We start from the raw sequence: 26,779 nt of genomic DNA, 5'->3' as shown, positions 1-26,779 counted from the left end.
CAACGAACCAACATAGCAGATCCCAATTTTTCCGAACATTTGCGGGTCAATTGAATTTACTTTTCATCCGCGGTTACCTCACACATCAGCGGGTAGATGTTATAGACATAACGTATATAGCACCTAAAAGGTAATTGATAAGAGACTCTCTTAAGTGGGTGATCGCGATCAAGAGAGTAGCAGAGTGGGATAAGTTACATGTAGCGATATGTTCGCGAAATAAGAAGAGAGCGAGTCCAGATAGTCTTTGACGGATCCGATCGACGAGATAAAGTAGTCAGGAGCTTGCAACAAGTTAGCGGAACAATGAAAATTTCTGCATTAGTGAGTGTCTTTTTTGTTTTTGTTTTCACGCGAGTTCATTTCCGTTCGATACAACTGTCACGATAATCGTTAAAAAAATTCGCACAGTCTTAAAGAGAAAAAGCAAAGAAAAAAAAATAAGTAGACGAATATTTTTCCGTATCGTAAAATGTGTGTCAAGCTTGTGTAAAGAGCGGCTCGCAACGGGGCTATTTCGAAATCGATCCACGCGACATTTGTCACAACAAAGGAATGAAACCGCGCGAGCAATTAAAAAAAATTTGGCACAATAATAGATCCGTTCTCGCACGTTTCATAATAGCGTGCACCGCCGCGAGGGCATACAATGCGAGAGTATACACACGCGCCGCGCACGCATAATACACACATGAACGGCGCTAATTACCGATCGGTGCGATAAGATAACGCGAAGCCGGCTTAACGAACGCGCATGATTTTCCCCGCATAACAAAAAACCCCGCATTTGCCTATAATTGTTTCGATCCCTTTTGCAGTGACGAATACAAATAATAAAAATTCGTTAGAGGAAGGTAATAGCGGTGGCCGTAGAGTTTCCAAGATACGAGCGAAGAACAGCAACAAGATACACTTTGGCAGATACATACCGATCGTCAAATGGCTGCCGAAGTACAGCAAGTACCAGGCGGTGGGCGACGCGATCGCCGGCCTTACCATAGGCCTCACTATGATCCCGCAAAGCATAGCCTACGCCGCCCTGGCTGGACAATCGGCACAGGTTCGTTGTCTCGCGCGTGGCTGCAATTTTACGAGCAACTACTCGACGCGTTTCTTTTGATCCTCAGTTCGGTCTGTATTCGTCGTTTCTCGGTGGCTTTTTATACGCCGTCTTCGGCACGGTAAAAGAAGTATCCATCGGGCCCACGTCCTTGATGAGTTTGCTCACCCTCGAGTTTACCAGGGACACTAATATGGACTTTGTCGTTCTCCTGACCTTTCTCGCTGGCTGCATAGAGTTCATCATGGGCCTACTAGATTTAGGTACGTATATCGCGCTGGCTTTTAGAAAGAATCGTGTAATTTTTACTGACCATCTCTACACGTTGGGGCCTCAGGTTTTCTCGTTGACTTTATATCTCTGCCGGTGACGTCGGGTTTTACCTCGGCCACGGCCATCATCATCATAGGCTCGCAGCTCAAGGGTCTGTTCGGCCTAAAGTTCCAGTCGAAGCACTTTGTCGACCAGATCACCAAGATCTTTACCGGCTTGAAGGACATGAGACTGGGTGACACCTGCCTGGGTATATCGTGTATCATCGTTTTATTGATTCTCAGGGTACGTGTGCATAATAACTCACGCGATCGAGTTCTGATTTTCTCTTCTATCGATCGTTGAGTGAATTCGATGTTTTTTTTTCCTTTACGTAGAAATTAAAAGACGTGAAGGTGAAATCGAGCGAAACTAGCCGCGCCCGAGCTTTCCTCGCCAAAAGTCTGTGGTTCGTGTCGGTGGCTCGAAACGCCATAGTCGTCCTGTTATGCTCCGTACTGAGTTATTATTTCCATCAGAGAGGTCAAATGCCGTTCGTGCTGTCGGGTGAGTAGACTTTATCTTATTATGAAAAAGATCAGCGAGTTAATTTTAAGTTCAAGCAAACAGAGACTCGCGCACTGCAGCGAAAACAATCAAACACGCGCGTATGTTGATAAAAGAAAAAAAAACGTGAAAATATTCGTGTGCAGTGTGCACCGAAGCTACATGACTTTGTACCCCGAAATTTACAGGTCAAGTTCGATCGGGGCTTCCGTCCTTCTCGCTGCCGAACTTTACCACGAGCATCAACAATCAGACTTATGGATTTTTCGACATGTGCTCGCACATGGGCTCGGGGATCGTGGTTTTACCGATGGTTTCTGTCCTGGCGAACGTCGCCATCGCCAAAGTTTTCGGTACGTCCAAGATCCGACGTTATCCGACATTATGAAAAGAAAAAAAATAATTAAATAACGATAATTCGCACTGGATGATTCGTATGGGATGTTTCAGCGACGGGATCGATCAGCGCCTCGCAGGAGATGCGCACCTTGGGACTGTGCAATCTCATGGGCAGCTGCGTGAGCTCGCTGCCGACGTGCGGCGCCTTTACCCGGAGCGCCGTGAGCTCGGCCAGCGGCATCCAAACCCCGCTGGCCGGAGTCTATTCCGGCCTCATGGCTATATTGGCCCTGAGCTATCTCACCCCGTATTTTTATTTCATTCCCAAGGCGACGCTCTCGGCAGTGCTGATATGCGCCGTCGTGTTCCTCTTCGACTGGAGGATTTTCCAGCCGCTCTGGAAGGGCAGCAGTGAGTGTGCACACACAGACGAATCTTATCGATATAATGATTATGGACTTGTGTGACTTATCCTTGCCGATTAATCCCGCAACGCGTGTCGAATTTTGCAGAAAAAGACGCAGTCGCGACGCTCGGGACCTTCGTCGTGTGCTGCGTGTTTACCGTCGAGGCTGGCCTCATGCTCGGCATCGTATCGAACATCGTCTACTTGCTTTACCTATCCGCCAGGCCTGCCATAAAAGTCACCGAGTGCACCGTGAGAGACATACATAATATATATCCGCTTATCTCTGTAATACATTTATTGCCGAGAGAGAGAGAGAGAGAGCTCAGCTTCCGTGTGTGCCCAGACGCTTATCTTTCTTTATTCTCACCTAGGCCAATCTAGAGCACAAATATTTACTCGTGCAGCCCGACGTCGGATTGTTTTTTCCCGCCGTGGATTTTCTCTCGCAAAAGATGGTCGAGATCGCCGAGGAGAGGGCACCCGGCAATATGCCACTGGTACTGGATTGTCAGCGATTCCGTGGAGTCGATTACACGGCCGTCAAGGGCCTGGAAAAGCTAGCCAAGGACTTCGAAAAAAGCCGCAGGACGCTTTGGTTTCTCAATCTCAACGTCAAAATCGTTAAATCTATCAGGAAACTCGGTGACCTGGACAATTTGAAAATACTCAAGAGCGAGGCTGACATAATCACGATCTTCTGTGGAATAGGTACACTATATAAGATAAGAATTTCATGCTCGGAATAAAATAGATCAGTGATAGCTTTGCTTTCATTACAGAGGGTGTAAATGTTGAAAAAGACATTCCGATGAAGTGCATCAACGTGGATAGCCTCTTCGAAGCTGAATCTCTTTTAGCCAAAGAAAAATGTGCAGGCAACGATTGCTGATGGGTTCGCTGTGTGTTGTATAGTTAATTGTAAATTTATAGGTTTTAATGAGTATAATAATTCGTTAGATTCGTTGAACGAGTAACAATTTTATTTAATAAAAATAGATTATTTTATAATAATATAAATGATACATTTTAAAGCTCACTGACATTTTTTCGTTTATGTTCTAATAGTACCTATTGATATGATACATATTTAAAAAAAAATTTACTCGAATTAAATAATTTTCGGACGGCAATTCGACATTTCTTAAAACAATTTTTAAAACCAATATCACACAATCAAACACTCGAATTGCAAATTTTAACATTCTTACTACAATAAAGTTAATTTTTTTATATTCTTCTCTAGCTAAAACTATTTTATAAGGCTATAAATCCATCCATCACTTGTGCGTGGCATAAATAGGCAAAGTTTAATCATTGCTCAGCATAATTTACCCTAAAGGTGTGAAAGGCACGTGACCATTTATCAGATTGATCGATTTGGTATTTATAAATACCTATAATGATATTCATAATTAGGCTCTCATGCTCTTTGTCGAGCATATTGATGTTCGGTAATTTTTCTGAAAAATTTAGAACGATTAAAGTCCATAAGAATTTCATAACACTTACAAGCCTTTCTTTTGTCAAAGTTTTATCATTATCTATTCCTTGAGTTATGTTGACTGATATAACTATTAATTTATAGAAAATAATATTATTATTTTCAAAAATTTCAATATCATTCAATATACCACTTAAATCCTTGCTTAAAACTGATAATTTAAAATCTATGTTCGTTGGATGTTTAGAAAAAAAGTCGTTGAGTTCATTTTCGCAAAGCCTCTTCATATTTTTTGTTTCTTTATTTACTTCTTCCATTTTTGAACCAGTAGATTTCAATGCTTGCTCAACAATGATATTATAAACGTCATTTGGAAGTGATAAAACTTCAATCGGATCCAAAAGTTCTAAATCATTGTAGTGTTTTATTCCGAATTTTTCCTTAGTTTCTTGATTTTCTGACTCATCAATTTCCATTTTTTCGGCAAAATTAGGGTCATTTGTATTCTCTGGAGTTGGTTTATTCATGTAAGCCTTAAATGCTTCAACCCATTCATGGACACTACTTTTAACTAAGGCTGAAACTCCTTTTACTACTTTCATGATAGTACTTTTGCATGTTTCTTCAAAAACTTCAACTCCTGGAAGATATTCTGACAAATTCATTTTAATAACTTTCCAAAGATAGTGAGTAGCTTCAGCTAATAGTGCATCTTCACATAGGTTTCCAGAGGTGTACTTTCTTACTATAGTTAAACCAGCATCCATTACTAATTCCATTATTTTAGATTGTTCTTGGAGATTTTGAGTGTCATTTATTATTTCTTGATAATTAGATGGTTCAGATGGTTCCTCATTTGAATTGATTGAATGTTTAACATAAAAATTTTTGAGAATATCTATTCCAGCGCGTAAAACTGGTGCGGGCATGCCGAAGGAAGATTTCGATTTTATACTGGAAAACATACTTGTGCTTGTCTCTCCACCAAGTGGATTAACTGGAGTTTGATTAATCAAACAAAATAATCCTTCCTTTGACATATTAGTTAAAGCAGATGGACTAATTAAAGTTACATCATTTATCTGAATTTGTCCATTTGCAAATGATACTTTAGCATCAGTACTTGCAAAAACTTTTCTATTTCTGACCAAAGTTGCAAAAAAGTCATCTTTGTTATTAATTTTTGTTAGTGACCTAATTATTTGTTCATTTCTTTCAACTTCATTTAAAATTTTGTTTCCTGTATTTCTTACTAAACGACGAAATTCTTTTCTATGCCTATTACTACGTAAGCTGTCTTCATAATCTTGTAAAATTTGTTTCTGATCTGAAGTAATAATTTCAGAAGCAAACTTAAATTTTATTGCAGAATTACAAACAAAAAAGATATGAGTACTCAAGAAAAATATATCTCTGGCAGATATCTCTCCAGTTTCTTTATATTTGTAAATAACACCGGCTCCAGTATATCCTATGCCAATGCCATTAATTACTACATTACCAATCATAATAGCATCATGTGCTATTTGTGCTCCTTTTCCTATGCTAGATCCTGTTCTTATTGCTCTGGAAAGAAGAGCTGATCCACCACTAGCAGCCAAGCCAAATGTACTGCCTACTACTCCAAGCCAAGATGGAACAGCTTCTTTATCTGCAATTGACTGATCATGGGATTTTCTATCAATTAGATGTTGTACTGATCTAAACCCTCCCCATGCTCCTGACAATCCTCCACTTACAGCTCCTACAGATTAAAAAATATTAATTGTGGTTCAACGTGTAATACAATAAAATCTAATTTACCTGCTATTGCAAATGGAGCTGATATAGGATTAAACATAGCTGCTACGCCAATGCCTAAACATCCAAAATTTGCTACTGAAGCAGCTACATCAACTACACTTGCATATTTAGAATTTGCATTATTATTATGTGTCTCGACCCAAACTTTGGAAGTTTTATCGGACCAAAGTTCTTTGAGATCTGCTTGATACACTCCATCTTTTGGGGCAATCATAGTACAGGCAGGTAAATTATTATTGCTTAGAAAATCTGTCCATCCTTTATAAACTCTGGTTTCAGTATCTATGTACCAATTTTGTAGTTCTGTGTTTTTATTTTTTAATATTGCTTTTTGAACTTTGAAAATTGGTCTAATATTAATTAGCTCATTTATATGATATTCATCACATTTAGATAATTGTTGATCCTCATACATGCATACATATACTATACTACACAGTATGTCTTTTTTTTCAGGTTGCGTACCATGTTCAACTATTTTCTCGTATATGCTGGTTATTAAATCCATTTTACTTTTATCTTCATAAACAAAGGCTTCATCGCAATATTCTCTGTAACCTTCCTTAAATTCAGGTGGACCAAACAAGGCATATCCAATATAATTCTTAAGATATTGATGTTCGTCTTCTTTATAGGTATTGAAATCACTGCTAATTTCATAAAATTCTTGTTGTTGATTCGAAGCTAGCCAGTACATGGCAGCCTAAAATAAAGTAATTCAAAGAAATAAATAGATTGCCAGCATCGAGATAACTTATAATTTACATAAACAATTGGATAATTACCTTTCGCTCCTCCATAGTGCACGTAGTACTCATATCGTCAAAATAGTTGAAAATCGAATCAACGGACGTCAAAACTCAAATGTATCATCTGTCATTGCACTAACAATCATGGATGGTCACAGAATTGCATTTCTACGGCCGAGGGATTCCCACTGGCGAAAACCATTTGCGCAACATTAAACGATAGCTGACTCGCGTTAACTGCGACGTAAAATTAGTTAGCTGGATGATTGTAACCTCTTATTTTGCAAAGTATAGTCGCAATATATATTGCACACTGCACAAGTGTATATACATATATACGAGTTTCAAAGATGTTGACGTTTTCTAGGTGTGTTTGTAAACACCTACTGAACTGACTATTAGTGAATTTATTTCTAATATGTAGATGTATAAAATATATGGCAAAATGGCGCAAAATTATTTTATCGAGAGAATCGGAAGTTACGCGTATCATCTTGTATTGTGAACATGATTTCCTGATAGGAAACTCAAATTTACCGATAAGGATCTAAAAACTTGCGTAAGAATTTCATGTAGTTAAATAAATAACTTTGATTTTAAAAAATGCTCTCTTATTCTTGTTGAAATTTTTCATGAAATTTATAACTTAATCTTAAAAGTATTACTTAAAATTTCCACCCACATAATTTTATAATGACTTCAATGAATCAAGTACGGTGACAGAACAAATAACTATAATCGTCCATTTAATAAAACTTTGAGTTACTAACAAAGTTGATTTGTTAATTAAAATGTTCAAGTAAATAAACTGTGCATATAATTTGTTTGAAAATCACTTACTTGTGATGATACTAACATTATGCTGGATCAGAATGTCATACTGAACCCAATATTTACAGTGAAATTTATTGTTAAAATGTAATAATTTAACTATTTAAAATTTTCATTTCATGTGTCAAATAAAAAATATTTGCTCAAGCATGTTTTTTTCTTATAGAATATAAAATTTTCAATTATTAATCTATGTGGCACGACAGTGTAATAAATAATCCCCTAAAACTTTTTCGATCTCGAAATATTAAATTTGAATGACTATATTTCCATTCCATCGTAAAAAATGTACGTAAAGAATTAATTCAATCAATACTTGAATTAACTATAAATTAAAACTAAGCAATATTACACGTGGTTGTATCATTTTTCTGGTATCATAATTTATGGGAAGTACTTATAGAAATTATACGATGCGGTCATATAAGAGTAATTCCTTTTTACTTTTAAAATCTGACGAACTTGCGCATAGTTGGGATTATTCAAGTCGAATACCTTTGAAAATTTATTTAAACTATTTATAAGTGAATTTTAATTAGACATTTTTAGGTTTGTAACTATTTTTTATCAAATTATTTTTTATCAAAATCTTACTTAAAAAAAAGGTATTTATTATTAGCCGAACAAAAAAGAAAATCATCGTGTTGATTTGAAATTTTCACAGAATCTCCTTTTTTATGCACTTTTGGAAAAAAAATTATTTGTTTTATTTTGAATCTCGGAATCTTCTCACCTGAAAAATAACACAATAAAAACTTACGTCAAACCTATCGTATCTTGCAAATAGTTCTCGGACTGCGAGATCTCAAGTAGGGTTTCTGCATCTACCCGCATAATGCATTGGTGTGGTGTGATGTCACAAAGGCTTGCGTCGTCATCAACTTTGGGCTCGACCTTGTAGCCGATACGAGGCACGAAAACTATGAACTCCGTACCAATAAGTGAATTTGACCATTGAAATATGAAATTTGCCGCATCAAAAAGAAGAAAATCTATTTCTTTCTTTCGAAACGTAATAAAAAGATCCGGAAATAGGTCTTCCCTACTTCTAAGCAATATAGAAAGCTGACGAAGAAATTTGCATCGCCCTTTTTCGATCTCCCAATCCATTGATTGAAAATAGTAATTCATAAACACTACTATTTTATTTCGAAATTGACAATAGTGAGAAAGAGAATAATTTGTAATACGGATTACTACTTTTCAACAAAAAGAGTAGTCAACGTTCTCAACATTATCGGAACGAGTTTTATGCGAACATTACAGGTGCGAATTTATCACGTTGAGATTCAAGAGGATGGTGAAGCCTGGCCAAAAATCAAAATTTCAATCAAGTTTTTTGAATATTCTACTGAATATTTCTCTAAATGGCTCTAGGACGTCCTTCATTTTGATATTTTTACGGTTGCATACACAGCCTTTCATGAATTGAAATGAAATGAATTACCTTCAGAATTTTTTAAATAAACCTGCGCACAAGATACACAAAGTTTCCTAAAATTTTGGTAAGTTAAAATATATGGAAAAAAACTCCCGAAGCCTGGATTTTAGACTCCGATATCGCTTATAGCCTTCAGACTCCTTAAGGATAGTTATATTTTTACCGATTCTGAAACTGTTTTTGACTTTAAAAAATCTGAAAAATTTATGAAGGTACATTTGAACAAAAAAAAAACCACCTTGAATTTTTAAAGATTGTTTGAGTACTTCAGGGTTTCAGATAAAACCATTGAAAATTTAAATCATTTTATTCCAGACCGGAATATTTTTTTCCTAATTCTCCTCGATTCAACGTAAATCAATGATTTAACTTTCGTTTGACTCATAATTTCCCGCCGCTATTTCATATAACTTTGCTGGTTAATGGCCGTATGTTTGTGGGTAAATCCACTAGACGGAGCTGAAATAAACGTAGAGCACGAAGAAGGATTCTCTTTTCTTCCCGAACGAGCGCCTTCACGTGTGCTATCACGATGGTTGGTTATTTTTTTATCATTAATTACTATAAATCTTGTTCTTGATTAGAAAACAATATTTTAGTCGTTAATTTTCCACTTTTTATATTAAATACATTGTTTATCAAGATATACAGACAATAAAAATACATATGTTCGGTATGGGACATGGTGATGCTCATGCCGCTCAGCTACTATAACAAATTTATTTGTCAATAAAATAAATTTCCCTGTACTCTCATGTTTTTATTTATTGAAATTAGTTCTTAAAGTCGTTCATCATTATAATTAAAGTTACAATTTTTAAGGGAAAACTGTATTTTGGTGGAAAATAATGTGAGGTTAGGTTTTTAACCTTAACATGCATGGAATATCTAATTTTCGACTATTTTTTTGAGCTTTGTTTAATCATCATGTATTAGAGATCGAAGTTTTATACTTGATTTTATTCTGAACAATTTTGAAATTCTCAAACCAACTGATAACAAATTTTTGCTTTTCAGTCGCTATCTACAGCTCGACCTTTAGTCACTGTGCATTTTGAGAAGTCTGAGACTCCTCAGACGATCTCTCTGCCTGCAGTCTTCAAGGCTCCCATTCGCCCTGATGTGGTAAATTTCATTCACCAGCAGGTGTCTATGAATCATAGGCAACCCTATGCTGTATCAAAAGAAGCAGGTATGTTTTGATTTCGTTATAGTTAATATGAACGTATCATTTATTCTAAAGAATTCTTATTTGTATTACAGGACATCAGACTTCTGCTGAATCATGGGGTACTGGACGTGCTGTGGCACGTATCCCCCGTGTTCGTGGTGGTGGTACTCACCGCTCTGGTCAGGGTGCATTTGGTAACATGTGCCGTGGTGGCCGAATGTTTGCTCCAACTAAGCCATGGAGACGTTGGCACAGACGCGTCAATGTTAACCAGAAGAGATACGCAGTTGTCTCAGCAATTGCTGCTTCTGGTGTGCCAGCTCTTGTAATGTCAAAAGGTATACTTTATTTTTATAGATAACTGAAAAATTTCTGTTACATACTTGCTTACAATGATGAAGAATATTGGTCTGTGTTGCTGATATCTTATTGATTATAACCTTGTTTTCTGATACATTGACTTGCAGAAAAATTAATTTATTTAATCAAAATTTGATTGCTAAATTAAAATTTTTTATTACAGGACACATGATTCAAGAAGTACCTGAGTTCCCACTGGTTGTATCAGACAAAGTGCAGGCTCTTCAAAAAACTAAGGATGCCGTGGCTTTCCTTAGAAAAATCAGAGCCTGGAACGATATCAAGAAGGTGAGAAAAAATCCCTTTGATCGATTATTTTTAAAAATGCACTGCAGTAATGTCCTCAATCATGTATTCATTACTTGATTGATCCAATCAAGTGCTATAGCAATTTGATGATCAGGCGTTCTTGCTACATGTTATAACTAATGTATAAGGGACATGATCATTGCACAAAAACTTGAGTTTTAAATTGTAATTTATTTTGTAATTATATAATTTTTAACACATTACACATATATTTTAGGTGTACAAGTCTCAGCGACTTCGTGCTGGCAAAGGTAAAATGCGCAACCGCAGACACATCCAACGTCGTGGACCGTTGATAGTGTATGGCAACGATGAGGTAAAAGTCATTTTTATTTCTTTCTTTTATTTATTTAGTTCTTTCTGATGTAGAAATTTTCTATGATGAGAAATGTTTGGTCCGTGTTACAGATATTTTAGTGAAGATTACCAATTCTGATTTTTATGCAATTAGCTTGCTTAAATTTTTATATGTAAGTGAAACTTCATCTAATTTTAATTATCTTGCAGGGTCTCAGCAAGGCCTTCCGCAACATCCCTGGTGTTGATGTAATGAACATCAACAAGCTGAACTTGTTGAAGTTGGCACCTGGTGGCCATGTTGGTCGTTTTATCATCTGGACCAAATCTGCATTTGAGAAACTTGATGCCCTCTGGGGAACCTGGCGCAAGGAAAGCGAGCTCAAGAAGGGCTACAATCTGCCAATGCCAAAAATGGCTAACACGGATTTGGCCAGACTTCTGAAGTCTGATGAAATTCGTAAAGTCCTAAGGGCACCTAAGTATGTAAAACTTATAGCTGTTTCTCAAATTATCAAACTAACTAAAGAGTATATTTTATACATGATGAAATTGCTTTGGTCCGTGTTTTTGAATATCATTGATATTAAAACAAAGCTATTTTCTGAATTTGATTATTTATAACTAATCACTCTCTAAAATACCGACGATCATTTTCTAAACGTATTACTTTATTTAACAGGAGGCGAGTGATAAGGAAGGTTAAGAAACTTAACCCTCTGAAGAATACCAGGGCTATGCTTAAGCTCAACCCATACGCTGCTGTAACCAAGCGTGCAGCTATCCTTAAGGTTGCCAAGAGGCAAGATGAGAGAGATCTCACCTTGGCTAAGAAACGTGGTGTAAGTATTATTTTAACAGAATTTTAAATGTTATAACTTTAAATTTTATTGTCAATTTAATCGTAAATGTGTTTATTATAGATCACACTCCCAGAAACCGACTCAGCTGTTAAACATCAAAAGACTAAGGAGAAGCGATCTAAGCTTCTAGCTAAAAATGTGGCTGCCAAAGCAAAAAAAGAAAAGAAGGCAGCAGCCCCAGCAAAGAAAGCCGCACCTGCAGCTAAAAAACCAGTTGCCGCCAAGAAGTAAAGCTTAGACGTTTTTGTTTATTAACTTATATAATAAAACAAAACAAAAAATATAAATTTGGTTTACGAATTGTTCTTCTCTTATGAATACCCTCGACTACCGACAAACACGAATTATATAAGCTTTTATAAAATATTTTACGATTTATCTTATGATGCCTAATTAGGCAATCAAATTTAATGATTGCATGGAAAAACTTCAGTTTTAATTACCATTATACTTGGATTACTTGAGTTTAAAAAAATTAACTGCATTGAAACTAAAAAGGCTCTTTTTATTTCGATTATTAAATTCAGTAAGAAAGATCAAACTGGAATTACTTAAATGATGTTTCCTGGCAAAACAAAAAGGATTTAGTCCTAGAGAAACTGACAAAGGTTGAACGGCCACTTGATTAGCTGATACTAAAAATATCTACGACTATTTTAACTATCATAAGTTTGAAATCTACCTAGATTATCAGTGAATTAACGTTAGCGTGATAAATTATACTCATCGATGAGCGTCATTTTAATGTCGAAATATTTTATTTTAATAGTTTATGAGGATTCACAAATGACTTAGATAAGACTGGAGCTTCAACAGTTTGAACTCAACTCATCTGTCTTTCCTGCATTCTAAGAATCGATGATTTTTTCCGCAGCTGATTTTCACGTGCTTCATAGACATGGATCATTTAATTAATGTAAACAATAACAATGAAAATGTCTCTCCCATGATGCTGAGTGCCATACACAAAGCACAAGCTCAATCAAGGGTAATTAGCGACGATTTTCGGCTCGATTTAATAACGATCTAATATATGTGTATCATGCTCGTGTGTGAGTTTCCGCTTGTGTGTTACAGGCATGGTTACCTAATATGGGAGCACGAGCGCTTAGTTTGGCACTTTGATAAGGCGCGCGCGCATGCCGATTACATTTTGGAAGGAGAGGTCGAGCTGTAGTGTCTATATCTGTCATAGATACGCCGGATCGGCAATTGTTCTTACGTGTACACACAACATTAATAAACACACGTTGTTTTGGAAAAATTCAAACAACTTTAACGCTTTTTTCTCTGTGTGTGAAAAAATCCGTGTACGTTGCAGTTCATTTGGCATCGATTAAGTTATATTATATATGTACACGCACGGTCGTAAAAGAATTTAACGCAAGAACTAGATCGACATAACAATATCGCAAGACATTTTTTTTATTGTTTTTGTTTTGAATAGCGTTTGACGTGGAAGACCGGTGCTTTTTTTCTCATTTTTTCTTTTGTTTCAAGCAACGAATGTAGAAGAGATTTTTCATTTCTCACGAAATAGTAAAAGGTGAAAACTGAGAATTGGTGAGTATACGCCAAGTATCTAATGGTGTGAATAAAGGTTGCACGTGTGCACTATTTTTTCGAACACCGACTGGAAAAGTTCGAAAAATGATGGATGTGAATCGATCGATGGTTTTTAGAAAACACTGACTAGCTGTACATTACATCGCGATCGAGTGATACATTAATTGATCGTTTATGAATGAAATGCCTACCCTAACGGAAATTTTTCTCATGATATAGTTTTATAAAGTCTTAAAAAGTCTTTATAAGTCTTATAAATGTACGAAATTCGTACACCTGATTAATCATTTTAAAGAGTTAATAAGAGTTTTTAAAAATTCATGAAACCTTGTGGAAACTCGACTTTTTGGCAAAAGTGTTAAGTTTTTTTTCCATTTATTTTTTTTATGTATTGTTCATATGGTTGCCCGTATAGTTTTTTCACCATGATTTTTGGTGAGCGTTAATCAGTCAAAAACGTTTTTAAAACTATTAAAAACTCTTATAAGCACTTGATAACTCTTCAAAACTCTTTATATCTCTTTAAAACAATTAAAATTACTTGTAAAAATTTTTTAAATTTTTTTTCTGAACATTTTAGAAACCCTTCACATAAATTTATAAAAAAATTTTATATTAATTGAAACTCTTATAAAGTTTTATTAAATTTTGAAATCGTGGTACAGAATCCGGGCATTTGTAAGAATTTTAAAGACTTATTATTAAGAGTTTCTTAATATACTTATATTAAGAGTTTCTAAAGACTTAGTGTGGTGATCAATTTCCGTAGGGGTAATTAGTCAATTTAGATCAGAGTTACAAAAAATCCCCATAGTTTGACGATGCATATCTTTTCCCAGCATTCATAATATTTTTTACAATAGAATTTCTCTCTGTGTACACAAAGAAAAAATGCAGCCTTGATCTCGAATTTTAATAGAATTCGATCGGAATTCAAATTACTCAATTCACGTGAAATTTTTTAAAATAAATATTAATAATTCAACTGTGTGGATTCTCGGTCGAAAACGAAAGATACCACCTGAATTTGGAAAGTTTAATCGCGAGTACGCGTTTCCATACATAAAATTCACGAAACTCAAGTCTCCTCGACCGCATCTAATTTTTTCGGAACTTATTAATGATTCATTGTTTTTTTTTTACGTTTTTTGTGTTTTTTCTCGTTTTACGCGCGCATTCACTCTGTCATTGATCGGAATTTGTGCGCAATGCCGGGCGTAATTGTGATCATTCGGGTGTGCAATTATTAGTCAGTCGCGCGCGGGATTGTCGAACTCGTGGATCGTTAAACTCTTCCGTAGTATTATTGTATACTATATAAGGCAATAGCTTGGGTGCGTGTACGCGTGCACGAGATTTGGCGAAAAATGGAAAAATGATTCGTTAACGAGCAATAAAATAAATACGTAATAAAAGAGAGATTGATTCGAAGTAGTGTAACGTCCTCTTATTAATGAATTAATGAATCAATAGATAACCGAAAGTTTTCCGTTTGTTTGCAGGTCACCTGGTATTATTGTATACTCATTATAGGACTATTAAAGGCTTCCCCCCTCGGTGGGTCTACCCATCGTCTAACGAGTAATTGGAAGCTATATACCACAGCGCAGCAGTGAATTTCGGGAAACCACCTGCGCCTCATTTGGTGCATCTCTACCTCTCCTTTCTCCCACCATCATCTCTCTTCGGCTTTATCTCGCGCTCGACTCTTTTTCTCCGGCACGTGTGCGTGTGTGTGTGTCGGTTTTCGGGCTTAAGCTCTCCCGCGCACTGTCTATCTGTGCGGCTCGCAGCACCGGGCCTCCTATATATAAATACAGTGGCTTTACCTGCTCGACACGCATTCGTAGTCTGACTGCGTTCGAGTGCTAGTCGCTGTCAAGTTTCGATAAAAACGGTGTGTGCCAGTGTACAGGCACGACTTTTTCTATTTCTCTGTGAAACGTGGACCGCCGGTCCGACCGAGACTTTTTACTGGCTTGTTTAGTTTTTTTACCTCAGATGAAAATTATTTGTGAAAATATGGCTGTTATTATTATGTATCATCATAGCAACATGAGTGCCAAAATCTTCAACGGTAAATCTTGATAATTGTGTGCGGCTGTTTCCATCCTCTTTTATAGTTCTGTCAGCAAAAAAAGTGGTGTTTTCGGTGTCCTTAGGGTGCACCGCAGTCATTGTTAAATTTTTTTAAATTTCGCATAACACCACACAACGCAAAGAAAAAAAAGGTAAGCAAAAGTTCGCACCATTCTATATCGTCGTCCCAGCGCAAGAACCGCACAAATAAACTTAAGGGGCAAAAACAACCTTATCCCTATGTTAAAAGGATAGGATTAAGGCACCTTTTTGCCACTTGAGTTTATTTGTGCGGTTCTTGCGCTGAGGCGACGATATACGATATATACATGTATATATGTTTATTTATTTTGTTTATAAAGCCAGACACGATAATTTATTTTTTCGATGCTTATTTTTTTTCCAGACGTTACACAAGAGTTCATAGTTCAATCAGTTCAATCAGTTCTTTTCACCATGCCTATCATCGCCGACTTTGTTGAGACCATAAGGACAATTCATATTGGACGTAAGTACAAAAATCGTTTAGCATATCTCTACGTAATATGTCGAGTCTTAGATACACATAAGTATTGAATAATTAAAAGCTCGTCAGTCCAACGAACGGAAAAGTGTCGCGGGAGATCGCGCCTTGGCCCCCCCAACGTTAGACCGGTATTATTTTCGCGTTATCTTTACTACCCAGAGCAGCTATTAGGCAAACGTAATCTAATGCCATTATAGCCCGAGCCATGCTTTTGATAAAGTTACACGCGCTACTCGCTACGCGGCTCTGATTTGTAATTTAAATCGTCGCCTCGGCATTATCTCAATAATATCGTATCTATGCGCTACCTGCGTTTTCACACAAAATCTTTCTTCGAACGAGCGAGCGAAGATCGAGATTTATCGCGACGTCACGCGGAAAAGAAAAGAAAAAACTCGAAGCAGGTAACGTGCCGAAAATCACGGAGTACCTATATACTTACGCGTACAAAGTCCAGCTGCTCGGGTGTACGCGTACCTCGTTACGTTTGTATACTATATGGGTCCCCGTATTTATGCGCCGTGCTTGTGTGCGCTACCGCTGCATCTGCTCGACATCATTCTTTCTTCTTCTTTTTTTTTTTTTTATTCCTCGCGTCTTTCTCTCAATCCGTTCGCGAAAAGCAAAGCCAAGACCCCGTACAAAAGCAACAAAAAAAAAAAAAAGAAAGAATACCTATAGGTTCGCGTGCGTGTGTAGCGGCGCAGCAGCCGCAGCCGCCGTCGTAACTGCACCGGGGCACGTGCCGTACGCGCGCCAAACTGCACCTGTCGTTTTTCGCCCGACCATCTCGCTGCATATACAGCCTCGAGCGAGAGAGAAATATCCTATACGTGCTGTATGCCTCGCTGTCCGCGAACAGATACAGTGGAACAATACGATGAGGTAGCGGAGGTAGTATAATATTATTTTTTGTGCAAGCTTATTTATAATTGGCTCTTTTTCACTCCTGTACTCGTGCACTGCGTTTCTTCCATCTCTCGAATATGGGAGGATGCAGGCTCGACGCGTTTTCGGGGGGCGATGAACGAAGAAAATAACAACAGAAAATGTATTTAGTCATCGCCGAGCTATTAAACAAATATTTTGAACGCTCGAACAAAAAAGTATAGACTCATCGAACGGCGCGCGACGCGACTCGAAACCAAGACTCACTCGTGTGTGTTTTTTTCTTTCGAGCCACGAAACGAAGAAAAAGAATAAAAAATTAGTCCGAAGAATAGTTTGTACGTTTCTTTTTTCATGTAGATTATAGCAAGTAGCGTCGAAGGCGCGTGCTGTATACGTGCCGGGCCCGTAATCGAGAAATCGGACGCGCGCGCACAAACACAGACAGATAGATTCGCACAAGCGACGATCGGAGCGATAGATATAATCATACAAGTTGACGCGGGCCACGAGGAAGTGGAGTTGTTGTTTTTTTCTGCGATTCTCTTACGCGTATCCGGCATAAAGACCGAAGATCATCTCCTGACTCCTACGCGCTTTTCGTCACTCTCCTTTCGCCCGCTTATACTGTACTGCGTGCCATGGTGTCGACGCGTACGGGAAATAACGGGTAAATATAGAAACTCAACGAACGATGCAGCCGCGATGCATCTTCGCGCGCGCCCACGTTGCGTCATGGGCAAAATCGACACTCAAAGTGCATAATACGAGGAGGACACGCGCGCGGGAATTCCCGTAGACACGAGCGAGCGGATATGCAGACGCGTGACTCCGCGCGAAGATGCGTACGTACGTACGACTGATACAGGCATAAACGCATCCGTCGACGATCATCGATGCGGCCCTTATAATAGCTGCAGATCCCGATCTGTTGCGAATCGTCATAACGCAAACTGCCTCTAAAAATAGATGTAGCGCACGCGCCTGTATAATCAAAAGTGCTCTCGAGCTGCCGCGCGTCAAAACATGTGCCGTGTTATGGACAAGGCAGAAGAGAAGCTAAAGAAGGGAATAAAAGTATAAGCTTTAGCGTACGGCACGAGTCGTGACGGACACTACTACTATGTGGGACGAATTTCGCCAATATCAAAATTGCACCCGTATGTAGCGTAAGACATAGGTGTACACATTGTATATAGACGTAGGAAGGCTCGCCAGTGGCAGGGAGATGTTATAACATAGGCGCTCGAAATTCGCATTATCCTGCAGGCTAGTCACGGACTCCACTACCATACTACACACTGCTAGGCGCGCGCCAAGCAATCGATCGAGCGACGAGCGCACCACAGGTGGGGATACGGGCAGCCCCGGTCTTATGTACGGAGGAACCAGGGACTCGCCCTATGCTAGCGGATTATCGTTGTGTTGTATGTACATGAAGCAAGTACGAACTTGAATTCGCGCCGGCGCAGCAACGCCGAGCGAGCCATTCCCGGCCGGCGACTCCGCTTTTTCCCATATAACAGCTCTCCTGCCTGCATTTAATGTAGCGTCGTCCCTTGGCCGTGGAATAACGCGGGCTTTAGTCATCGTTTGGCGTTTCCTTGCTGCTGCCGAATGTAGAGTTCGTGGCCCGCGTCTCGTGACATTTGCATTATGCAGAGCCAAACTTAGCCCGCGTTCGTCGGAATTCTTTTGTTTTTGTTTATTTAAGGCCGCGCGCGGCTGTGTTTTCGTCTGCGGAGCATGTCGCGCGTCACTTTTCCCGCTCGTTGACGCAGGCTGGACTCGCCGCAACCGCAACAGGACTCGGCATCGTGTGTAGCATTTAACTGCAGCGAGAGTTAATTCCAGGCGGATCGCAGACCCAGGTAAAGTTCCGTGTGGTTTTCGACGTAGCTCGTTTTTATAATTAGCTAGGCAGCGTGTTTTTTTCGACAATTTTTGTGTATATTTACACACGTGCACGCTGCACACGCCTCGTTCGGCCGTTAATTTTCACACCGCTTGGTATTTAATACGGCTCGAACGCAGGAATTTCCCAAAAACGCTTACAGCTATCGCTCAAAGTTTTCCAAGTAAAGCGATGAATTTTAATTACCTGGGCGCATTCGAGTCGCAAACACGAGAGAGTTCGGCGAGCTGCGCTCTCTCGCATACGTCAGTGAGAGCTTGTGACGGCCGATTATTCTACATAAATTATTCAAGCTCCGTTGATTGATAATCGCGCACACGTTTCTCGCGCGTGGACGGCGCGCGATCGATCTTAATTATTTTCATTCTCAGATAAGGTGTACATAAATTGGTCGTGTGCGTGCGCGCGCGTTACGTCGAGTCGTGCACGTGAGAATCGCTGACAATAAAGCCCGCATATATACATTTTCGCGATTTACATCGACATGTAATATGCGTTACATATACCCTTATATGTACGCTGCCCGGAGCGTACGATAGAATACAATATATGTGTGCGAGGCACAACATTAACAGTACGATGAGGCGCGGGAGCTCTCTGACTCACGACGTGCCTCGTACGTATATTCGCATAGCTTTTGGGCGTGTGTGTGTATATGCGTTCATCTCATTGCCCCCTCGTCGTATATTTATTATTGCTTTGAATCACTCGTAACTAAGCTCGAAGCTCCTGCGTGTGTGTGTACATTACGTAAGCAGTAGTGCAGCTGCCCGCCAGTTATTTCTATATTATTCGCTACGCGTACTGCTTATATGTATATAATATGTATTAAGGGTATCATGCACATACGTACGAACGTCGATAGAAATCAATGCGTCAACGCCGTGTATGTGTTATGTATGCCAAACTCCCTGCCTGCGTGCGGCTAAAATAAATACGCGAATCTGCATTCGCCGTAAGAGAGATACATATCGTCCGCAGGATATACACGTATATATATTTTTTTTTGTTGCACCCCCGCTGGTGGATGTGCAGCTGTCGCTCTGCCTCTTCTTCTTCTCCTTTTCTTTGATCTCTCTCTCTCTCTCCTCTCCTTTCCTGCGCGCGCGCGCGCGCTCAAAAGTTCAAAACTTCGAGAGCGAGAGAGAGAGAGCAAAGGTATTATTATTTTTATGCACGACCCGCTGCACACCTGGTGCAGCATACACATTTACAAATTTCGAGGCTCGCAAGTGTACACACGCACAGACGCGACGCGAACAAACAGACAGACAAGACACATTATACAATTACACATTGTGTATAAGTACCCGGCGATAGATAAAAAAAATATTTCTCAAAAATGTCTCGCTGACGACGAGTGACATATGTCGCGAAGATATGCTGGGAATTGAACAAGTTTTTTATGGTCTTGTCGGCTCTTAGCGACCTGCCCTCCCACCTGCTATTGTATAATTTCGATATTATACACTCGCGCCTTTTACCGATAACAATGTTTACGCGATCATGCAAATTTTTGGAATTTTTGTAAACTTACGTACTGCCTTACATTTTTCAGATTTTCAAAAGCCGCAGAAAGCAATCATGGACCTGCCCGAAAAGCTCTCCTTCTCCACCGAGCTGAAGCTTCCGAAGAGTCTGAAACAACGTCAGCCTCTGTCGGCGACGCGGAAAAATTGTTCATCCGAAGAGCCCATGCCCAAGCTATCCAAGCTGAACATCAGGAAGCGCTCGATCGGGTCGAGGCGCATCTGGCATCCGTGCGTCTGCAGCGCGAGGAAGCTGCCCCCCAACGCCGACAAGCTGGCCCTGGCGCTGTCCTTCGAGCTCGAGAGCGACGACGGCCAGAAGCTGAAGCATCAGAGCGTCGAACCGATCCTGGTCCCCAAGAACGCGACCATCTATCGGACCGTGTCGCGCACCCGGCCCTACTCCTTCGGCATCTTCGTGCACGAGGTGCCGCTGGTCTACCTGAGCGGCCGCGACGAGACCGAGTGCCAACGCTACATGTACAAGATCCGACGGCTGCTGAGACCGAGGAGAATACGTCGTCTCGACGACTCCTTCGAGGTGTCCATCATCGACAACAAGCAGTCGCGCTCTCATGGCTTGACTGGTATATATTCATTAATAAATCTCAAATTGCGATGAATCGAGATTTTGAAAAGTTATTTTATATCATTGTGTGATAGGACTTTGCATACTTTTATTTTGCTTTTCTCGATTACATAACGATATATCAATATAATCGAAGGTTGCAGTTCTTTTTAAGACTGCTCGATCGATTTTGGTATACAAAAAGGTGATTATTTCAGTACTCTTAACGCATCGATCATTCATCAGAAAAAAAGCTTCGTTTCGATAATCACACTTTTTATTAATTTTGCATAATCAAGCGTCGAAGGTCGCTAAAAAATTTCATGCATTAATTCATAAATATACATTACTAACTACGCTAGAGAACGATATCATAATGTACGATTATTTTGTCTGTTTTTGTAGGTCTCCACGCAGATATGATTGTCCGACGAAACGGTATTTATTTCAAAGACGTTCACGACGGTGCGATGCTGCTCTACATGTGCTGGAAGCAAATCAAAGGCGCTTCTGTCGCTCATCCCGAGACGACCGACGGCGATTTGGATAACCAGGTCATCCTGCACACCACGGAAATGTTCGACACCGACCGTTGCGACATCAAGTTCTTCTGCGAAGAAGGCGATCAATTGGTCCGTTTGATCAAAGCCTCGGGCAAAGTGTACCGCGAGTTCCGCTTAAGGCCGTTGAGCGACAGTGTCAGCGAGGGCGACCTAACATCGTCGCCAGCCCAGTCGTGTAATCCGAAGAAGATCAAGACCTTCGATATCAAGCAAACCAAGGTGGACGAGTCCAAGAGGATCATGAAAGCTCCGGCATGGGATTTGATTTTGAACCGGTCTGGAAGCGAGGCCAAGCTCAACAAGAACAATAGCAGCGGCCTTAGATTCCCGAACTTGAGGATTCAGTCCATCCCGAGTCCAAGTGTAACAACCAGCTGCGAAGAACTAGAGGAAACAGCCACCAAATCTGACTCAAACGCGACTACGACAGCCGCTATTCCATTCTCAAACCTTAGAATTCAGCCTGTCTCGCCTCCTAGTGCAACATCAAGTTGCGACGAGCTCGAGAAAATAAAAACTATCTCCGGCTCGGAAAAACTCGAGAAAATAAAAACCATCTCCGGCTCGGAAAAACTCGAGAAAATAAAAACCATCTCCGGCTCGGAAGAACTCGAGGAAATAAAAACCATCTCCGGCTCGGAAGAGCTCGAAACAATATCGAGCATATCCCACTGCAAGGAATCCGAGAAATCAACAGTCTCTCGCCGCGACTCGAATGTGTCAATGTGTTCGGGTATCTACGAGGAAATAGCCGAATCCCATCTCGGCTCGGTTTGCAGCTTAGAATCCAGGCATTCTAATGTTTACGAGAATCTTATAGACTTCGTATTGAATTTGGCGGAGAAACTCGAACCACCACCCCTGCCACCGCGTTCTAGAACCATCTCGAGCTCGACCACCAGCACTTACGCCGGGGGCAGCATCAGCGACTCGGGCTTCGAGTCCGAGGGTTGCATTTTGCCTTACAACGACGATAACTACCTGTCGGCAGCCGAGGACAAGAGCCCGATCAAATCCATCAAGAGCAGAGAGCCGCCCCGCGACACGTCCGAGTACGTACCTATGATGCCACGAACGACTCAGATGATAATGCAAGATAAGCAAAAGAAGCGGGCGCAAAACACCAGCTCCGAAAGCATTTACGTGGCGATGCGATAATAAGCATTCATGACAATTACCACTCTTATATAGATCAAGTTTTATATTTTTAACGTTAATTTAAGGTATACTTTTATTCGGTATTGCTTCGCAAAACGCGTATCGGTATAAATGCAAATTTTTTCCCCGACGACCAATTGCATTGGAGCCGCTTACCTTGACATCAGGGCTCAGGCAAAGGGACGCTAAGAAAGTTTGACGTGTTTTTGTGTGTGTGTATGTGTGTGTATATGTTTATAGCGTGCATGTACGCGTGTTAAAAAAATACGACGCTAAGTCGATCGAATCACGACAAGATTTCGTCTTCGACTTTGTGACATTGATGCAATCTCGCTTGCTCAAGCAATTTTTTTATGATAGTCGCCAAATTTTATCTCAGTCTTATAATGACAAAAAAGACTCGAAATGTATACTATATATGTCTACGAAAGTCAATTGCCGATCAACATTACTAAGGATAGAATTTTAAGGATAGATTACGTCTATATTATAACTTTGAATGTTTGCTTCTATAGCTTTGAAGAAATGTGATGCTTTAGCATTCAATTTATTTCTATTCGCACGACAGAGTGACACGCCGCAATTTTTTTACATTTTTTTCATACTCTTAAGTTCTGGTTTAATCAACTGTTTATATACTCAGTATACATGCATCTTGTGGACCAGTAATGAAAGCAGTATAATGATACTTGTTGTCGATAGGTACTGCACTGCCAATAAGTATAATTCAATACCATATATTTGAATCATATCATATCAACAAAATCCATGCCATTTACATGATCTAAATGATAAATGATATAGGATTTCCTATTTCTACTTTGTAACAAAACTTGTACAAACTATTGTGATAAAGCATACTCTGTTCATAGAAGCATTTAGACAAATTTTAGACAAAAATTGACAATGAACAATGACAAGTACATTGTTTAACTGACGCGTGCCTCAAAATCTCTTCACTAAAGTATTACTAATGTTTGTTACAGGCAAGCTTGTTAAAATTAGATAATTATAGTTACGTTGCGCAAATTCATAATTTGGCATTTTTTTATAAATGTTAATTGATTATGAAACTGCTAGTAAGTGTTGCTAATCCTAAGTATGTGATTCACTTACAGCTAAGCGTATAGACAAAGTTATTTGCAAGTATTTGAAAAATTGAAAGTTCTGGGCATTTTTAATTTTTGTTCAGCAATTATAAAACTATGTCTGCTTTCAAAAAAATTTCAGACAAAGCATTTCCTCTGTTGAAATGCGCTAAAGAAGAATTGTGATATATAACATAAACCTGAACTAATCGAAAGACTAGATTCAGATAATCAAATGAAATTTGCTTATTATTGAGTAAAATTTTCACTTGATTTTACTTGTTACTAAAACAGATCAATTATATTTAAGGCTAAAAAAAGGCTCTCTATTTGTTGCATTTATATTACTGAGTTGTAATAAAAGTATACGTAATATCATTTGAATGTATAAAAATATATTTCATTTGTACTCTGAACAAATGCATAATTGGTAGTTTGTTATGAAATACTATAAAAGAAATCTCTTGATAATAAAAATCTTGCAGCTTAACTCGAAAGTTTTCCATTTTCTTTGGCGTGCAACCTTGCCTTCCTCTCAAATTCCTGCTTATTGTATCTGTACTCCTCAGCAATATCCACCATGAGCGGGTCGTCTGGATTGGGATTGCCCAAGAGCGATTGCACAGCAACCAGCAGATTCTCCAGACTGATGGTAGGTCTCCAGCCGCCGTTAGGTGGCATTTTCAATAAATCCATACAAATACGGCCTTGGTTATCGATATTTGGATGATACACCGGCGTGATGAACTTTAATCTCGGTGGCACGAAGGGATAACGGTCGGGAATTTCCAGTTCCATTTCAAAAAGTGTGCCTTCGTAAGGGCTGGAATGAGGTCCTATGATGTTGATCGACAGATTGCTCAAGTTGTCAGAGGGATAACATATTATTCCCTCGGGTGGATGGTCGACGAGACGTTTTATTTCTCTGTTCAACCTTTGCAATTTTGACATTTTCCACGGGTTGCTTTTCTATCGTTCTGAAAACATTACATTGTTGACATTCTTGTTTAATAACAATTTATCAGGAAATATACCAAACACCGCGTCTTACCTTTCGAATTAATTTATCAATTAAGACTACAAATAATCACATGTCAACGCGAGCTTCGCGGAAATTCAAACAGGCGTGTTTATACTTGATACTACCACATGACGGTTTAATCTGCTAGCACACATGAATACGATGCATTGCATTGCCCCGACAGCTGCCAAAAGTACGAGTAGTGAGATCTAGCGGGTAAATCTTGAATTAAATTTGGCGCTAAATTGGTCATAATAATATAACATGCTTATCGTTTGATACTTTTAGCCTCGAAACATTTTCTAACGTATCGGACAGTTAATAGAGTAGAATCTACGTTGAGACATTCTCGATTAAATTGATTTCGATCGAAACACATCATGAAATGCAGTGAAAAAACACTACTCTCATTAGCGACAATTTTTAGAGATACACTGCCGTTCAATCACTGTTGCCATACCTGAGCGAAAAATGAGTAAACTTTAAAGTTTCTCGGCACAGTCTAAGAAGGTCGGATCGAAATTTGTAAAACCCAATTCGAAAGGTATTTTCAAGTACCTTAGTGTTATACATTTTTCTTAGATTATTTATTAACTCAGTGATCGTTATGAACAATTAACAAATTGAAATTATTATTTGTTTTTGTCTCTGCTCTTTCTCTAGCCACTTCAGTTAGAGAGGTTGTAAAAACATTCTGAGTCTATAGATTATAGTAGGTTTTTACAAAACCTTTAAACCTTTTTTTTTAATTGTTCTTCGGGTAAAAGGGCATTTTACCCGATGTATGGCTTTTTTAATATACTCCAAAACATATATTTGAATTTTCCAGAATAACACTAAAGTACTTGAAAATACCTTTCGAGTGATTTTTCAAAATTTCGATCTCACATTTTCAGACTGAGCTAAAAGCTTTGAAGTTTACTAATATACTGGTTTCTCTATATTGGAATTAATTTGAATGAATAATTTACTATTCTGTTGACTGTAGAGTCATAGAAAATGGCAAATTGTACAATCAAAGTATAATTTGAAGTATTTATTTTTGACTTTTTGTATTGAACTCAGTTAAAAACAAATCGACCATTAAATAATACAGTTGCAATATTTTAGCCTAAATACTACGTAAAAATAATCACGAGAAATAATATCGAATTGAAGTTCGAGATTAGTGCTCGAGTATTACTGTCCTATATGACGATCTGTCTCCCATAATTCAATATTTTGTAAAAATGATGCCAATGAATTAAGTACGAACAAAACTGTAATAGCAATATTAAAAAAACTAGTTCGCTGTGATAACATTTGTAATGATTAACTCATCTAATCGAGGTCAATAAAGTCTTAGTTTAAAGCTAACCGATCAGAATAATTAATGTAAACAATGTTTGAAATTTTTTAGTAGATTAAAATATAGTGGGAACCATTTTTGGGCTTAGTAGGTGTACTTTTTATCGAATGATCGCGACTTAATCTATCGACCATTTTCCATAATATGAAATGGAAAAAACTCAATATTTTGTGTAAAGTATAATTATTCGAGAATTAGTGTTGGGAGCGAGTGATTGTTAGGATTCGATGAATATTTTGCAATTCATGAAACTTGATTTTTACGCTGAGTTTGTAAGATTGATTGAAAATAAGTTTTATGTGTGTCGAAAGACTTAACAAAAGATTTGAGAAAAAAGTCAATAATGTATCTACTATTTCTCGATTCCTATATATGCAATTAAACATTGCAATCTGTAATTTAGAACAGTATAAAAATTATATAAAGATTAACTTTATCGATACTCTCTAAATTAAAGAGTTGATCAATAAAAGTCATTTTCTAGCATAAAAAATATCGATTTAGAAAAAAGTTGATAAACTACGGTTTTTTTCAAGATTTTTTGACCTTATAATCTCATATCAGAATTTGTAGATTCAATGAAATTGGTCACACATTTAGTGGACGATTATCAGTTTTATATCCTATATCCTATGAAA

The 26,779-nt window shown here is 38.5% G+C and overlaps 5 protein-coding genes and 1 non-coding gene across 7 annotated transcripts; 4 read left to right on the top strand and 2 right to left on the bottom strand.

The window, feature by feature from the left end:
- The first annotated feature begins 37 nt into the window (after positions 1-37).
- Positions 38-3,667, top strand: LOC106648390 (sodium-independent sulfate anion transporter-like). Of its 2 annotated transcripts, none has more exons than XM_014365266.1 (10): positions 38-324; positions 819-1,060; positions 1,128-1,323; positions 1,398-1,618; positions 1,711-1,879; positions 2,068-2,232; positions 2,330-2,629; positions 2,731-2,876; positions 2,999-3,335; positions 3,407-3,667. In XM_014365266.1, coding segments are annotated over exons 1-10 (1,887 nt in total). In that variant the 5' UTR covers positions 38-323; the 3' UTR covers positions 3,517-3,667. The 2 variants fall into 2 exon arrangements, with proteins under 2 accessions (XP_014220752.1, XP_023314418.1); XM_023458650.1 differs by having other exon boundaries at positions 2,731-2,912.
- LOC106648389 lies at positions 3,645-7,079 on the bottom strand. Its single transcript, XM_014365264.2, has 3 exons — positions 6,657-7,079; positions 5,872-6,574; positions 3,645-5,812 (listed from the first exon to the last, which is right to left on the bottom strand). Exons 1-3 carry the CDS (start codon positions 6,687-6,689, stop codon positions 3,939-3,941), a joined length of 2,610 nt encoding a protein of 869 aa, XP_014220750.1. The 5' UTR covers positions 6,690-7,079; the 3' UTR covers positions 3,645-3,938.
- A 2,267-nt stretch (positions 7,080-9,346) lies between these two features.
- On the top strand, positions 9,347-12,179 carry LOC106648238 (60S ribosomal protein L4-like). The gene is made up of 8 exons (XM_014364966.2): positions 9,347-9,427; positions 9,910-10,084; positions 10,156-10,401; positions 10,587-10,711; positions 10,950-11,048; positions 11,240-11,511; positions 11,712-11,871; positions 11,953-12,179. The coding sequence occupies exons 1-8, from the start codon at positions 9,425-9,427 to the stop codon at positions 12,121-12,123; spliced, it is 1,251 nt and encodes a 416-aa protein (XP_014220452.1). The 5' UTR covers positions 9,347-9,424; the 3' UTR covers positions 12,124-12,179.
- LOC111693603 lies at positions 11,568-11,641 on the top strand. The gene has a single exon (XR_002763447.1). It is a non-coding gene; the product is annotated as a small nucleolar RNA SNORD18 (small nucleolar RNA).
- Positions 12,180-13,017: 838 nt separating the features above from the next.
- On the top strand, positions 13,018-24,262 carry LOC106648447. Its single transcript, XM_014365362.2, has 5 exons — positions 13,018-13,455; positions 14,961-15,689; positions 15,944-16,045; positions 20,425-20,982; positions 21,369-24,262. The coding sequence occupies exons 3-5, from the start codon at positions 15,994-15,996 to the stop codon at positions 22,682-22,684; spliced, it is 1,926 nt and encodes a 641-aa protein (XP_014220848.1). The 5' UTR covers positions 13,018-13,455; positions 14,961-15,689; positions 15,944-15,993; the 3' UTR covers positions 22,685-24,262.
- LOC106648448 (ubiquitin-conjugating enzyme E2 T-like) lies at positions 24,148-24,921 on the bottom strand. Its single transcript, XM_014365364.2, has 2 exons — positions 24,824-24,921; positions 24,148-24,749 (listed from the first exon to the last, which is right to left on the bottom strand). The coding sequence occupies exon 2, from the start codon at positions 24,721-24,723 to the stop codon at positions 24,259-24,261; it is 465 nt and encodes a 154-aa protein (XP_014220850.1). The 5' UTR covers positions 24,724-24,749; positions 24,824-24,921; the 3' UTR covers positions 24,148-24,258.
- Between the last annotated feature and the right edge of the window lie 1,858 nt (positions 24,922-26,779).

The sequence above is a fragment of the Trichogramma pretiosum genome, unplaced genomic scaffold, assembly GCF_000599845.2.
Source record: "Trichogramma pretiosum strain Unisexual culture from Peru unplaced genomic scaffold, Tpre_2.0 scaffold24, whole genome shotgun sequence".
In the NCBI taxonomy this organism is placed as follows: Eukaryota; Metazoa; Arthropoda; class Insecta; order Hymenoptera; family Trichogrammatidae; genus Trichogramma; species Trichogramma pretiosum.
This window is presented reverse-complemented; position numbering and strand designations above follow the sequence as displayed.

Coding starts and splice junctions, on each gene's coding strand:
- LOC106648389 (XM_014365264.2), bottom strand. CDS start 6,689: ATGAGTACTACGTGCACTATGGAGGAGCGAAAG. Junction 6,575..6,656: donor GCACTATGGAGGAGCGAAAG/GTAATTATCCAA, acceptor ACTTTATTTTAG/GCTGCCATGTACTGGCTAGC. Junction 5,813..5,871: donor AGCTCCATTTGCAATAGCAG/GTAAATTAGATT, acceptor TTTAATCTGTAG/GAGCTGTAAGTGGAGGATTG.
- LOC106648238 (XM_014364966.2), top strand. Junction 10,402..10,586: donor AGCTCTTGTAATGTCAAAAG/GTATACTTTATT, acceptor TTTTTATTACAG/GACACATGATTCAAGAAGTA. Junction 11,049..11,239: donor TAGTGTATGGCAACGATGAG/GTAAAAGTCATT, acceptor ATTATCTTGCAG/GGTCTCAGCAAGGCCTTCCG.
- LOC106648448 (XM_014365364.2), bottom strand. CDS start 24,723: ATGTCAAAATTGCAAAGGTTGAACAGAGAAATAAAACGTCTCGTCGAC.
- LOC106648447 (XM_014365362.2), top strand. CDS start 15,994: ATGCCTATCATCGCCGACTTTGTTGAGACCATAAGGACAATTCATATT. Junction 16,046..20,424: donor AAGGACAATTCATATTGGAC/GTAAGTACAAAA, acceptor TACATTTTTCAG/ATTTTCAAAAGCCGCAGAAA. Junction 20,983..21,368: donor GCGCTCTCATGGCTTGACTG/GTATATATTCAT, acceptor CTGTTTTTGTAG/GTCTCCACGCAGATATGATT.
- LOC106648390 (XM_023458650.1), top strand. Junction 1,880..2,067: donor AATGCCGTTCGTGCTGTCGG/GTGAGTAGACTT, acceptor CGAAATTTACAG/GTCAAGTTCGATCGGGGCTT. Junction 2,630..2,730: donor GCCGCTCTGGAAGGGCAGCA/GTGAGTGTGCAC, acceptor CGAATTTTGCAG/AAAAAGACGCAGTCGCGACG.